Source organism: Acanthochromis polyacanthus, chromosome 7 (assembly GCF_021347895.1).
Source record: "Acanthochromis polyacanthus isolate Apoly-LR-REF ecotype Palm Island chromosome 7, KAUST_Apoly_ChrSc, whole genome shotgun sequence".
Classification (NCBI taxonomy): Eukaryota; Metazoa; Chordata; class Actinopteri; family Pomacentridae; genus Acanthochromis; species Acanthochromis polyacanthus.
The window spans coordinates 31,365,562-31,380,888 of NC_067119.1; the positions used below are offsets into that span (position 1 = coordinate 31,365,562).

Here is a 15,327-nt window from a genome sequence, read left to right on the forward strand (position 1 = left end):
AAAGGTTGAGCTTTAAAATGCTATCAGAAAATCAGGCATATCCTGCATATAAAACTGTTGTCTTATCGATTAGATTAGAGCTGACATTCAACATGATACCTATTATTACATCTTAGTAGGACACCTCAGAGCATTTGCATTGTTTTGGCACAAAGATCTCACTGTGGCAATACCCCACAAAGTCCTTTTGATCCATTTCAATATCACTTCAAATTGTGGTTATGGATAGTTGTGACTAAACAGCATGGTACTGTACCTACACTCGCAGACTTCCATTCTGAAGAATTCTAAAGCCCATAATCCTGCAGCCCAAAGTGGTTTCATCTCCTTCTCATGGCTTTATTTATTTGATTATTCTTTTATTATGAGCCAACTCCCCTGGTGTTCTCCCAGTTTTGTGCTTCTTAAAAGCTCTTTTGTTGATTCGTCCTCTACTGTGTTCTGTTGTTTTTCTGTAAGGATATGAAAACTAACGTGAAGGTGAGTGCATTTTTATACCAGTATGGCTTTTTTTTCCCACCACGCCACCATTTAACAGATGCCCTTTCAGGCTACAGCAGCAGTGTGCAACACGATCTGCATCATCACAAGCTTAATACACCGATCAGCCACAACAATAAAACCACCAGTGAAGTAAATAACATTAATCATCTCACAATGCAACGTTCTACTGGGGATCCTTAGGTCCTGCATTCATGTGGATGTTACTTTTACACATACCACCCACCTGAAAATTGTTGCAGACAGAGCACACCCTTCCATGGAAACGTCACTTCCTGGCAGCCGTTCCTTCCCCCAGCAGGACAGTGTGCCCTGCAAAAACTGCTCAGGAATTGCTCAGGGAAGCACCTAAGAGGTGCTGATCTCACCAGTTGAATTGACCAGTCATGGGATGCACCAAAACAAACCAAATTCCATGAATGCCTCAACCACCATAACCCAAAGGATCCACAACCTACATCATATTGCCAAATGTCCCCCCACAATGCTTCAATGCTTAGACAGTTCAAAGTTATTGTGTTGGCAGAACAAGGACCTAGACAGTATTAGGCAGATGGTTTTAATGTTGTGGCTGATTTGTGTATAACTTTTAAACTCTAAAGTTCTTAGTTCTTACGTCACTGCTTGCTGCTTCCACCTCCTGGGTTGGTCCATCCTCTACAATAATATTTCTTTTGCATGTTTTTTTCTTTCTGTCTTCATTTCTACTTCTATAAATTCTCACAACATCCCTCGGCAACATTTTATAATATGAGATAGAAAGTGTCTTTAAATGCTAGCTATAATCCTGTGATTAAATCTTGAAGACCCACCATAAAGCTGTGGAAATGCTAATTTTTGTGGCTTTTTAAAAAGTGTTACTGCTCTAGCCTTTTTAGCATTCTACGAACTAGGACAAAGTGATTTGCTACCTTTCTGAAGATGCCAGTGCTGAAAAATCATTTTAAGTGGCATCAGTAGTCTGTAGCCAGATGGTGTCAACTGTGCTCCCATTCATGATGTGCTGGAAGACAGTCTGCATTTCACTTCTGAGTCTGAATTCATCACTGTCTGTGCACAGAGAAGAATCTCCACTAGAATCCACAGCAGGTTTGCTTGTGGAAAAAAAAATAAATCTATGACTTCTTAAGAGAAAGGTGGGGGTTGGAGGATTTTTCTTTTTACTCCTGCATTTTGAGACATACCTGTAAAGATAAGCTTATATTGCAGCATTTAGTCTTGGGATTCAGTTGTAAACGTAGTGACAATCAGCTGCTGTTGCTGTAGAGCGCTAGTGTGGAGCTCTTACTCCAGGGACTGTGAAACTGTAATTAAAAAGCCTGGTCTAATCCCTCATCAGGGAGGACCCATTGCCCTCCAGCCTGTTTACTGCGAGGGGATTGGCCACACACATTCGCTCACACTCACATGTTTTTATGCATTGGGGCACAAAACTTGTTAGGAAACGCGTGCAGTAAACATTACACTAATCAAGGGCTTTGCTGCCGAGGAAGGGAGAGGAAGGACGATGCTTTTAAGGGGCCCTCCATCCTGCTGAGAGCCGGGATTGGGTGGTTTCTGGAAGCCACTTTGAGGAGAAAAGCAGATTAATGCTAAGAGTGAACTTCTGGAAACTGGATTGTCTGTGGTGGCAAATGGATGCAGATTCAGCTGAGAGTTTAGACAAAAAAAGTTCCTAAACTTGTCTTCCTCACTTCTCCTGTCTTTTCTTTTCTTCTCCACATCTCTTCTCTTTGACTCACTTTCATGTGTTGTTTTCTACCCTCTCTCCTTTTCCATCTCTCTTGTCATTTTTCAGCATCTCTCAGTTTTATTTATGTGTATATCTGTTCTTTTGAACCAAAGTCTTGCCATACTGTCTAATGCTAACGCACTCCTTTCCCCTTGATGGTTATCCCCCAACTGACTGTTGGAAGATGAAACATGGAAGCTTCTCCCATCTTCCTGATTTGCAGGCAAAAAAAAATGTTTTCAGTGGTAAACATGTTTCTTTTGATTTAGCATCAGCAATATTGCTGGTTAGAACAGTGAGAAATGAGCAGAAAAGCCGCATGGACCCAGTGTATATGGCAGTAGAAGAGATGGGAGTCTTGTTGTACATTCAATTGTGTGTTTGTGCTGAGGGACCAGGGTGTGTTCCAGCTGACAAATTCAGTTAATGTGGGAAGTTTCTCATATAAAGCTAGAAAACAACCATGAATGGCCTTTAAGTGGCAGATTAACTGCTGGCTCTATTTATGTTTTCAATCAATTCAACTCAGTGTGAACTGGCCCGGACCCTGAATGTGTGTATGAGTCCGAGCACATGTACGCACTCAATTAGATCCACATTCGTCCTCTTGTCCCAGCATGCCATGCTTTCCTTTGGCCATCGTCCAGCCCTCCTTTCCTGCTGGCAGACACTCTGAATGGAACACCAGTCATTGTAGAGGAAGAACTCAGTTGGACTAATAAAAGCAGCATTCCTTCTCTTTCCTCTGGATAGGAGCTAATGAGACTTGAGGAAGACCACACAAAAAATAATAGCATTTCCACTACCCTGCACACAAAGGGGAGCCAACCTTAAGTAGGTAGGAGGTATTTATTAACTTCTGCACAAAATGCCAAATGGTAGTTTCATCAGGTGTTATGAAAAGTGGAATGTCGTTGTTGAACGGAACAGAAAACAGAAGCCTTTTCTGTTCAGAGTACATAACTTTGTGCTTTTTTTTCAGACTTAACAAGCTATTTACAAGCAGATGTTAAAAATAGTTACTAGAGGGCAGCAAGAACACTCCTCTCTCAACGTGTGCACGGCTGTGTCATTACTCTCCAACCATGTGCATTATAGAGCTAAAACAGCAGGCTGGATTTACACCCTTGTGCAATGAAATCTAAAGCTGTTTGCTGAGGTCTCCTCCCACCCATCCCTCCAACTCGAGGTTACCAAAGTGGTGAAAACCATCACCCGCCGCACTTACCTCCCACTGATGGTGGCTGACAACTTGTTAGTGGAGTCCAGGCCTGCCACTCGGACCCCCACCCCGGTCTCCATCTCCACCCCCACCCCATCTGAGATAGACCCAGTAGGATGCTGAACCCTGTGTGATTTTTTTCTGTGTTCTCCCCTCCTTCTGTCTGCCTCTCTTTTCCTGTAACATCGGGTTTAAAAAAATTTAGCTAGCCACTCAAACTTCCTAACATTGCGACGAAAATAGCTGTTTCCACCTTCATCGTCTTCGCAATTGGGTTGAAAATTAATCACGGGGCTCACAATCACAGGCTGCTTGAAAACCTGAATTACTACCTCATCCTGTCCCACTAACCCCCGGCCACCATGTCCATTTAAGCTCACAATAAAGTGAATGCCGCAGAGGTTGTGAAATCTCTTACAGTGCTGTAAAGTGGACAGTTTGACGCCTGCTGCCTTTTGCTCCAATTTTAACAGTTTGGTAAACACTTAAAGACGGTGTCTAACTGCCTGTGGTTGTTTTAAACATTTTTCAGTGCTGCTGTGACTTTCCATGCATTTAAAAAAAACACATCTGTAGTATTGCTACATATGCACATACTCACACTCTCCACAAATTTAGCAATTCTCTTTTAGCTCTGTTTACCCCACTTCAGCATATTTCAGAGGCTCCTCTGAAACTCAGGCCCCTCGCCTCCCCTTGCGTGACGGTTTAACGCCTTGTGAACTTGAGCATACATCAAAGAGTGTTTGAAACCTGTGTGATGGCTCCCCTTGCAGCCCTTGCAAATCGCCTAAAAAGCTGTGTTAGTACAAGGCAGCTGGGCATGTCAAGGCTGGGAAGCTGTAGCATTCAGCGTGCCCTCCTTTAAGCCTCTGACAGCCAGAACAGAATAGACTAAAAATGTGATTAATAAAGGGGGATGAAATGACAAGATATGAATTAAAGAATACAGATTTTATTGTTGATCTGAAAGGCTTCCGTGTACTTGGGAAGCTGTATCTCTTAGGGAAAGAGTGTAAAAAATGTAATTAACTAAATTTATTATGCCAACATAACCACCTCATGCATGGCATGACATTCAGCCCTGGCTCCAGTTAGCATTAGAACCAATGATATGAACATCAGCCTAGCTTAGTTCACGCTATGGCCCACTACTGTGAATCAAGAAGATGGAAGTAAGATTGTTATTCCAAGGTCATACTTGTCCTTTAGCTAATGTGAATCAAGCAAATGAGCTCTTTATTTTTAACTGTGCAGAGGCAAGGCAGAGTGGCATCAAAAACAAACGTAAACTGCTCAGTAATTACTCAGAGCATGGAAATGAACCTTGATGTTCCTGAAATAGGCTTTGTTATGTAGCTCACAATCAGAGTGTAATCAAGAAACAAGGCCACTGAAGATTTCTATTTGTTTCAACCAAGTTAATGAGGACGCCGTGTTGAACAACAATATGAGGTTTGTGCTTTTGCTCTTGGCACCCTCATCTGCAGTGCGGGTTAATGCTTCGTTGTGGTTTCTTGATATTGTTATATGCCTTTGCTTGCGCCTGATTAAAATCAAAATGATGGGATTGATGAGAAAGTAAAGAATGCATTTTACAATTTAGAAAGCTGGTGTTGAAAATTAAGACCATCAGAAACAGTAATGAGCAAAGTGTTTTTGTAATTCTTATTTTTTCCCCAAGAAATATCAAGTGTTGATCTACTGTTGTCAAGTAGGAATGAACCGCTCTGCAACACCTTGTCAGCCACAACATGAATTGCATCAGACTTGCATCCCTGCAGATGATGATTAATTTTCATCAGCCTCATTAATTTTGAAGATGAATTTATAGCCGTGTACAAAATAGCCAATTATCGGCCACAGCAGAATTCACTGGGCAGCAAATTGGTTTCTGTATGGGCGGAAAACCCAGGGAGGGACTTGGGTTGCTGTCTGTAATTCTCTAGTAAGACAGCCTCAGAGACAGTAGAGGAAGTTATTTAGCTAAAGGATGAAGTGAGCATGAGAAATAGATACATGCAGGTCTGGTTGTTACAGTCTCCCAGCTACACAGTGTGATGCTACCTTGCCTCCCTGGGGCCCGCAGGATTCAAGGTCCAGTGGAGCTGTGGCACTTCAAGATGGCTCTTTTACAGCACAATCCAGGAGACTCAGTCCACTGAGTCTATACTTACTGTGTACATACAGCAATTTCAGTTGGCGTGTTTGTCTTAGAAGAGATTACTTTAGCATATGTACTGTCTTGTTCCAGTTCACTATTGAAGATACCAATTGACCATTTTTCTCTAGAATCTCTTTCAGAGCTGTTTTGAGGGGAGAAAAATCATCTACTTAAGTGTACGTACTTCAAAGTGGCCCCGAAAAACTACTTGATGAGGCTTGAGTGACTGGTTAAACTAAAATAAGACAACAACGTCAAGCACCATTTATTCTGCCCTCCTTGATGTCCTCTTCATGTAGCCGTTGTCTCCTCTCAGACATCACCGTCAACAATGTAAAATTTGTCAAGAAAGCAAATACAACTATTAGCAACATGCCAACCATCTCTGCTCCCAGAAGTGTTCTGTTTCTTAGAACTGAAGTTACATGCACTAAATACTGTTTGCCATTGGTTTGGAATCCTTGAAATTGATGACAAAACTTTTTCAAAATAATTGTGTCATCTTGTGAGTCCAGTGGACGGCTGATGTTAGATTGTGTTAGCAGGATGGATGCAGCTGGAGGGAGGCTATGCTGTGATAGGTGGTTAAGTTATGGTAGGTTGGGGGATTGATTGTTTGCGTCCTTTTAGTCAGTCAGTATCAAAATATATCAAAATTTAACTTTAAGGACTGTCACTGTATTACCAGTCAGTAGCCTTACTGATTGATAGAACGGTGACACTCCTTAAAGTTGAAATTGGTCGGTTAGCATCACAAGAGCATTACGACCAGTACGCCTTTTTGTCAGAATTTAATTCTAGATTGAGCAGAAAATGAATCCAAATCGAGTTCAGCGTCACGTACACACACACACACACACACACACACACACACACACACACACACACACACACACACACACACACAGATTAAACGCTTGAAGAATCCATATTTTCATGAATGACAATTTTGTAGCACTGTGTTGCACCACAGTATCCTAGAAGGTTGAAAAACTGAATCCAGCTAACTCCAAATTTGTAGCATAAATTGACAAATGTTCCTCTGCATCAGGATTGAAATACAATTTTTTTAATCTGGATAATAGTAATAATAAGCCCATATGTCAGTTGGATCGAAACATTATTTTACTTTAATGCTGCGCAACACGGTCTCACACATCTATCGGTTCTCCTCTACAGGTGACTAAGATGGTGAAGACGGTGACCACCCGCACAGTGCGTCAAGTGCCCCTCGGCCCTGATGGTCTGCCCCTGCCTGAGGGCTCGTCCCCACTGGGCAGCTACACCGATTCCATTGACCGGCGGTACATGAAGAATGGAAGTGACCGCTTCATCACGCCTCAAGCAACCTCCACCCTGACGCGTTCCTACAACAACTCCTACAATGATTCTTATGGCGAGACACCTGAGAGCCAGTACGTTCGCCACTACGGCCTGCACGATGGCTACGCTGATTTGACGGATAACTATGGCAGTCTGTCACGTGGCGTCAACTTCCGGCCGCCACGATACCCCTACTTGCCCAACAGCTACCGGCCGGAGAACAGCTACACGCTGCCTATTCGCAAGGATGACTATGGCCATGTGGCACAGCCCCAGGTGCCTATGGGTAGCAGCACTGTGGATCTGAACCGCTCACAACCAGAGCGCTTCCAGCCTGAGCCATATGGCCTGGAGGATGATCGCCGCAGCTTGGGCCCTGAAGAGGAAGAGCCATATGAGCTGGAGCCCGACTACTCCACTGCCAACCGACGTACCTTGCCAGGGGCTAACCGGGGGCGCACTCACCGGGAACCTCTTCGTGATGGGCCCCGAGTCAGGTGAGGATAAATAGGAATGCAGGAAACACATGGTCTGCTCATCAAACAGTGAATGTACAGATACATTTGCTGAGAAATGTTAGTTATGCATTCATATCTGGTGTTGAAAACCTGACAGACTGTTTTTACTGGTTGAGTTTATAATTGCTGGAATGAAATGAAATTTTATGAAAGGGTACAAGTTCATACAGTATAAATGTTTTCCTTTTTCCATTGGACAGTGAGTTCTTGTTCATATGCATGAGCACAGTCTATGCCTTGCCACAACATTAGATGAGGTCTGGCATGATGAGAGAGAATAAAGAATACCTGTCTCGTTCTTGCCATTAAAAAGACTATATTACAGTAAACGGATGTCTCCTCTCCTTAAGAAAGTTGCTTGAGAAAGGAACCGAGGAGAAAACAAGGTTTTGATTGCTGTTTTTCCTGCAAGTGAAGAGTGAACATGTGTTTGTGTCAGAGGTAAAGAGGTGGGAATGATTGGAGACGTGACAGCGAGGGAAGGAATAGAGAGAGAGCAGGAGAGGAAAGCAGGCTTTTGTCAGTCATCTCTCAAAGCCGTTCCCTTTTTGAGGAGTATAACCCCTTGCTCCAGCAAGCAGAAAAAAAAACATCCCCAACAATGGGACCCTAAAATGGACTCTTGTCTCCTAATAGCTTCCAATCATTTTGGTGCCACCCAAAGGGGAGTCTGGGAAAAATGTCCACCCTCGAGTAAATTGAATCAAGAGTTTGAAGTTGAGTCGGTCAGAATTGTGTGTTAAAGACCCTCTATTCGATCAGTGATCTGTAACAGAAGGATATTTTCAAGTTCTTTGCACTTTTCCACCAATCTGAGGGAAAAATGTTAGGGCCTGGAGCCAGATCGGATGAGAGCGAGTGGTAGTAAAGAGCCACACAGACAGCAGTGCTAATCATTGTTTTCGTCATGACCAAAGGTGCCGTTGAATTCAGGTTTGCCAGCTTGTTAATTAAGCTTATGTACACACACATTTGTGTATTTGCAACTAGCTGGATTTAAAGGCTGCAGCATTGATGTGCACGAGGCTCGAAAGAGCAGATGCCTAATCAGACTCTGTCTCTGCACACTTTGACTTCTGTGTGACACTTACACACACACAGTATCCGTCTGTCTCACACATACACACTCTCAGAAGAATTCCACAATCTTCAGAAAATGAGTCACTCCCCCATCCGCCTAGTGAGAGGCGCTTGCTGTGACAGGCAATTTGTAGCCTGCCTTACATGTGTCACAACACAGCCCTAACAGCCACACACACCGATTCAGACACACACACTGACAGCTGCTCACGTGAATACACAAACACAAACACACATGTTTGAAGCAAGTCTTGACTTGCTGCTATCTGGGTAATTGCAGCAGGAAACAAATTTCAAATCTTGCTTTCTTTTTTTCTTTTCTTAGTTTCACCTGCACTCACATCACCTGACATGAAAACACAAAACACCGGTAGACTGTATGCCTTTTTTTTCCCCTCACATGAACGGCGATAGTCAGCTCTCACCGGAATGCCCAGTCCCTCCTGAGAACTCACACTGCGATTAGTATTCTGCCAAGAAGGGACCGGCGACTCCAAAGTGCTGTAATGAATCTGGGAATTAAAGCGGTTTAATTACAGCTTATCATTGCATTTCAAGCCCTCAATTATGCATAGACACAAATGAAGATGTTTAGTACTAAAACTGCTTTCCGCATTGGCGCCAAGCGCTCATTTTGTCACCGCCGTGGTGTCCGCATGTGTTCGCCTGTGGATTTGAATCATAAAATGTTATCGGAGTTCCTTAAATGTGCCTCACTGTTAGAGTTTACTGTTGCATAGATGGAAGACAAAATTAGAGAAAAAGATCATTAAATGAGTGAAAACATAAAAAATGCAGAGGCTTCCACACAGATTGCAAGGGGCCACTGCACGCTTCGATGAAAATGATACAAATTATATGTTTCTCATGTCTCTGAACATATTTACTGATGTGTCTGGCACTGAGAAAAATATAGACTGTCACTTTAGTCACTTAACGTCTAGCAACACCAGCAAATTAAACAGTTTTTATGCTCAAATCTAGAATTTTTCTTCTGGTCTTCTTGAACCAAAAAAGTGAAGAAGATCATGATAAGGACGTTAGCTCCTTAGCGCAGCACACCCATATGAAAGCATCTGCATTTGTTATGTTCCAGTCCCCACTGACTCTGATTTCCCTCTGCCATCTCTCTGTATTAGACAAGTATATTATATGATTTTTAATAACCTATTTTAATAGAGACCAAGAGAAAAAGTTTTAATTTGACTTTAATCACCTTATTTTGAATTGCTAGGCAATTTCTCGAGATGCACAAGTAATAATTTTAATGATACCACAACAATGAAAAACAAGCAAATAAAAAAAATAACTTGTTTACATATAAAAATAAATAAACTAAAGCTCTCACTCAGAGACACATTAAATAAAGAAAGAAAGTAAAACTTGGAGGGTGACCATGGTGGAGCACAAGGATTAAGACTGTCAGTGGACTGCAGTCACCAGATGGGGACCCTTCACCAGTGATCAGTCCTTGGAGTGGGCCACCGGGAGTGTGTCATGTAGGTGGAGGTGGTGTGGGACACAGGGTCTCAAGTGTTTTTAGACACCAAATTCTCATGAGGGAGACCACTGGTCCCACCGACTGCAGCCTCAATCTGAGTAGGTCTGTTAGTTCGGATGGAGGTGATCATTGGGCCAGGCAGCTGCGGTCTTGGGAGATCTGCATGGAACCCACAGAGAGAGCAAGGAGGGCGAGGGGTTGCCATTATCAAGATATATGACTGGCAGTTATGAGCCGGTGCAGCTGAATTTTCGTTTTTGTGCTTTCATGGCAGTTTGCATCTGTTGCATTTTAAGTGAAGCTACTAAACATTCTATCAGACAGTGTTTTTATTGCTATCACTAGTACATATCACTGTTGTTTTTTCTGGACTCAGCCTAATTGAAAGTGGAACTGCTATGTGGAAATGCTATGCCTACATTTCGAGGAATTTTTACATTGTTCTGTTTCAGTTTCACTGAATTTTGTCCATATTCAGTTGAGATTTTTCTTGCTTTTGAAACACTTTAGAGCTTTCTGGTGGAAAAGTGATGCATCAATAGGGGTTTTTAGTATTACATTTAGTGTTTTCCCAAAGGTAGCTGAAAATGCAGCTATTGAGGGAGGGAAGGACATCTCATTTTCATTCATCCCTGCTCAGACTTTGCAGATATGGTACATGTCTGTCTCCTCTATCTCTTCTGTCTTGATGTGGTTGCATCTTAATCCCCTTCCCCCACTCCATCCTAACCCATTCTTTATGTGTGTGTGACACAGTTTGTGTGTCCACGAGCTCCTGTCCGTGGGCGTGGGTGTCCTCATGCCAGAGTGATTAATAGCTACTTTTGAACTCTGCCAGACTACAGGGGCGTCTTTAAGCTAATCTCTAATGGCTCATCTCTCCTCGAGCGATCCGCTCAGCTTCACCTGCCCACCTGCGTCCCCAGGTCACCACACACACATGCAGATATATAAATACGTGCATACATGCTCACATTCACTCATCTCTTAATTGAGGGAGGAAGGAGTGTCTTAATCTAATCCAGCAGAGTCCGGAGGGAATGGCCTGTGGAAGGGATGTGACACTAGCCAGCTCAGCCCTCCTCCCCCCTTCCTCAAATCTGCCAAGAGGCTTTTGCAGAGAGCCAAATTCTCTGTTTAATACTGTACTTCCAATCTGTCATGTCTGAGGTTTTTCAGAAGTGTCCCTTCAATTATAGAAGAAACAATGTCAGTGTCAGTGTCAGCAAGTGATGGTGGTAGTCAAAAATGCCATCTAACAGCCTGAAAAATTAGAAAGTGACAAGATATGAACAGTCCAGCTTTTCTGTTTCTTTTTTTATTATCGTTTCATTTTTCTTCCCTCTCCAGAGACTGTTGTGCACATTAAAATAGATATTGCCCATAATTCAAAATGAGGAATATGTTCAATAGTGAGTCAGTGAACAGCTCATAAATGCTGCAGAGATGATATGTGTACATATGAGATGCAAACATCTTTGTCTGCGTCTCTAATCCTTTTAAGTTTAGGTCCTTTTATGGGCCTGCAGAGGAGGTGGGTCATGCATAGTCGCGACTGAAGGATGATGAAAGTAATTGACAGAAGATGAAGGAACAGAAGAATAGTGAGGATGTGACAAAGTCCAGATGAATAGATGAATGCTGAAGTTTGCGGACATGCATGCATCTGATATCTACTGTATCTGTTGTCTTTTGTTCTGCTCTTTGTGTCATAGAACAAAACAAGCAAACTCACGCATCTGCAGATGAACGCACAGATACACACAAATAGCCCGGACATTTAGCAGCTCGATTAACATGAGGAGAGTGATCTGCTGTAATCACGCTCAGAGCCCCGCGTCTGGCGGCAGAGAGCCCTTTCACATCCTATGAATACACCCTTCCCTGTACACACAATGGCGCCAATTTAAATGCAAATCCTGACATTCCCATCACTCAGCCTTGCGACGCCTGCTTTACCAAAAGCCCCGCCGCATCGGGCCAAATCTAAACGAGCCACGATCTGCACAACTGTACATCTTATCTGTGTGTTGAAGAGGGAGTGTATGAGAAACACAGTGTGACGGATAATGAGAGGGAAAGCCACTGAGAAAAAGAGATACTGTGCGTGACAACAAAGGCGGCGGTTATGTGTACAGGTCTGTGCCATGACGATGATGCTAAGATTGTGAGCTGCCCCTTTCTTAGGGTGGGTTGTTCCTGCCTCTCTTTGCCTTGTCATGCCCAATGTTCCGCGACACATAAGATCTGGATGATGGCTTCAGAGCGTGGGCGTGTGTGTGTTTAGATCTCAAAAACATTTAGTAACCACCAGCACGTGCACTCATACTAGCAAATTTCCCTGTTTTTCCATGTACTCTGTCATGCTGCTCAGTGTTTTTTGCCAAAACCTCAAAGCAGCAGTCGTTCTCCAAATAATGTACTGTAATCAGGCTCTTGATTGGCCCCTCCTTCCACACTGTGGTTACTGGCTGCCTATAGAGGTTTGTGGCTCCCCAACATGTTCCACGAAGTTGAAAAAAATATGAATAAACAATGATGATGCACAAGATCAACTTCAGTTTATGTTAACTGCGTTTCTTTCAATGCTTTTCTTTTCCTGACATGCATCCATGTGCTGTGGTTCTCTTAGCTTGCAGCATTTGGACACAAGGTCGTACTTGACAGCAGTGGTGTCACACTCCATCTCTATTAATCCTCTTTCCATCCATCTGAATAGGGGATTTAGTATCTTCTAACAATGTTCGGACGGGAGTTTTCCTCTCACTGCATCTCATATCGATTTCCTTGGCAGTAAAATGCACAAAGTCGTGCTGTTAAAACCAGTATGTTACTGTGAGGCTTGTGTAAAGGAAAACTCAACGGAGGAGTACGCCAGAGCTGATATGGCATGCAGAAACACCCCCTCCCTCTTAACAGTATGCCTGGGAAGAACTGTAAAAACACGTAATTAACATAAAACTCATTAAAATTAAAGCTCGGTTTGGAATTCCCTGCCAACCACCGACGTTGGCCATCATTTTGTTGCACCACCAACCACCATACATCAAAGATGGTGAGAGGAGACCAGCTGGATTATGTAATGAGAGTAAACAAGTCTCAAGCTGTGGAGTGGGTGAGGGGATGATAATAGCTGTGCATAAGTACACAACCCTAATTAAATTCCTCTCCCTATGTCATAACTTTCTCTTCCAAAATTCTCTCATCCTTTTACACAACTCAGTGGTACATGTTCAAAACCTAGTTGTTGTTTTTTTTTTTACAAATATTCTTGTCAACCAGTGGTAAATGTGACTCCCCTGACTCCTCACAGTGGGCCTTACAAGTGAAAAGTCTTTCCTATGATTAAAGAGCCTAAGGTAAAATAAGTAGCACGCACTCCAGCAACAAATGATGTGTCACTGAATTTAAGTGCCCATATTTTTACCCATGTTCCAATAGAGAATTGATGAGGCTGTCTTTGGAGTAAAGAACCATACAGAACAGACTCCATGAGCCTTGGGAAATAGTGAATCATTGAAGAAAACCCCCTTGCGGACCCTCCGGACTCCCCTCATCTTTTGCCATTTAATTTTGTCTCCGAAAATGAGTAGAGCTCGATGCTGTTAAAGTCCGCGGCCCGAACAGTAGTAATGCTAATGAGACTAATGCTAGTAGAGAAGTCCCAGAGTGATGGCCATTAACATTTTAGCAACTGCATGCCAGTGTTCGGTGCTGAGAGCAAAGGGATCCCTTGAGGCATCACCAGGGCTCATAGTCCTCCCCCGGGGGACAGCATAACTCTTTTCTCTTTTTCTCTGTTCCCTAGGGGAAATCAAACCCTTTCTCTGTGGTATATGGTGGCTTCCTAAAAAAAAAAAAAACTTCACAAGACTTTCCTTCAAAGCCTTTTCTTTGGTGTTGACTTGTCTCTTCTTCTTTGTGAACTGCCCGTTTTTTCTTTGTTCAATCTTCCCCTGTCTCTCAGTCACCCTCTCTAAGACTTTATGTTTGTTGAAGTCTGACATGTTTGTTGCCGCCACCTGACAGGAAGAATAATAAGGAGATTGTTGCCTACCTTATCGCTCATATTGCAAAGAATTGCCACTACAGCCCTTCTGACGGACCTGTTAATAACAGACCACAGTTCACCAGGTGTTCCCCTCACTCTTTGTCTTGCAGGCTGTCCCTTCCATCGCTCACTTATTTTCATCTCTTACTCACCCCTTCCTCTACTTTCCCTTTTCCCCCTCATTAGTCAGTGGCTCTCACCTCAGCTGGCTTCTCTCAATGTCTTTCCCCTGGCTGCTTAATTCTTCTCTCAGACAAATCTGTCTGAGTCACCCTCCATTTACCTCGTCCATCTCACTCGTCCTAACCGTCCTGTCCTCTCTCGTCTCCCAGAGGGTATCCAGATGACCCCATTGAGGCAGAGCTGATCGATGAGCGCCATCCTTACATCCACGGCATGTATTCAGCACCACTGGCTCAGCCAGAGAGAGGCAGCATGGCCAGTCTGGACCGCATGGGTGGCCGGCGTTCGCCCTCCATTGACAGCATTCGCAAAGATCCACGTTGGCGTGACCCAGATCTTCCCGAGGTCATCGCTATGCTAGGCCACCCCATCGATCCAGTCAAGTCCAACGCTGCTGCCTACCTGCAGCACCTGTGCTACGAAAATGACAAGATTAAGAAGGACGTGCGGCAGCTGAAGGGGATTCCTGTTCTGGTGGGGCTTCTGGATCACCCCAAATCCGAAGTCCACCGCAAGGCTTGTGGTGCCCTGCGCAACATCTCCTATGGCAAGGACAATGACAACAAGGTGGCCATCAAGAATTGTGATGGCATCCCAGCCCTCGTCCGCCTGCTGAGGAAGACCAATGACATGGAGGTTCGAGAACTCATCACCGGTAAGATAAACATTCCTATATGACATAAATAGCTTGACATTTTGGAAAATGTACTCTGTCTTGCCTGAAGTTTGAAAAGATTGATACGACACACTAAATATGATAATACAGTCAGCAAGTAGTTAGCTTAGCATAAAGACTGGAAGCAGGGGTGAAATGGTTGGTCTGGCTCCGTCCAAATGTAGAAAATCTGCCTAGCAGCATGAAGCTCAGTAATTAACATCCTGTTGCTCACAAGCAAAAAGAAATATGTAAAAGGAAGAAGTTAAAACTCTGAACCTCAAGCAGTAAGATCACACATTTTAATTTTGGCAAGTTTTTAAGTAAGACATGTAGAAGAAAGTGAGTTTGAATATCTCGATTTTAGGCTTAGATTTGGTTGAGCTATCTGACCAAA

The 15,327-nt window shown here is 43.4% G+C and overlaps 1 protein-coding gene across 1 annotated transcript in view; it reads left to right on the top strand.

The window, feature by feature from the left end:
* arvcfb (ARVCF delta catenin family member b) overlaps positions 1 to 15,327 on the top strand; it is a 158,593-nt gene that overhangs the window by 52,767 nt on the left and 90,499 nt on the right. The window contains 2 exon segments of the mRNA XM_051951034.1: positions 6,799 to 7,439; positions 14,425 to 14,930. Coding sequence (XP_051806994.1) covers positions 6,799 to 7,439; positions 14,425 to 14,930 — 1,147 coding nt within the window.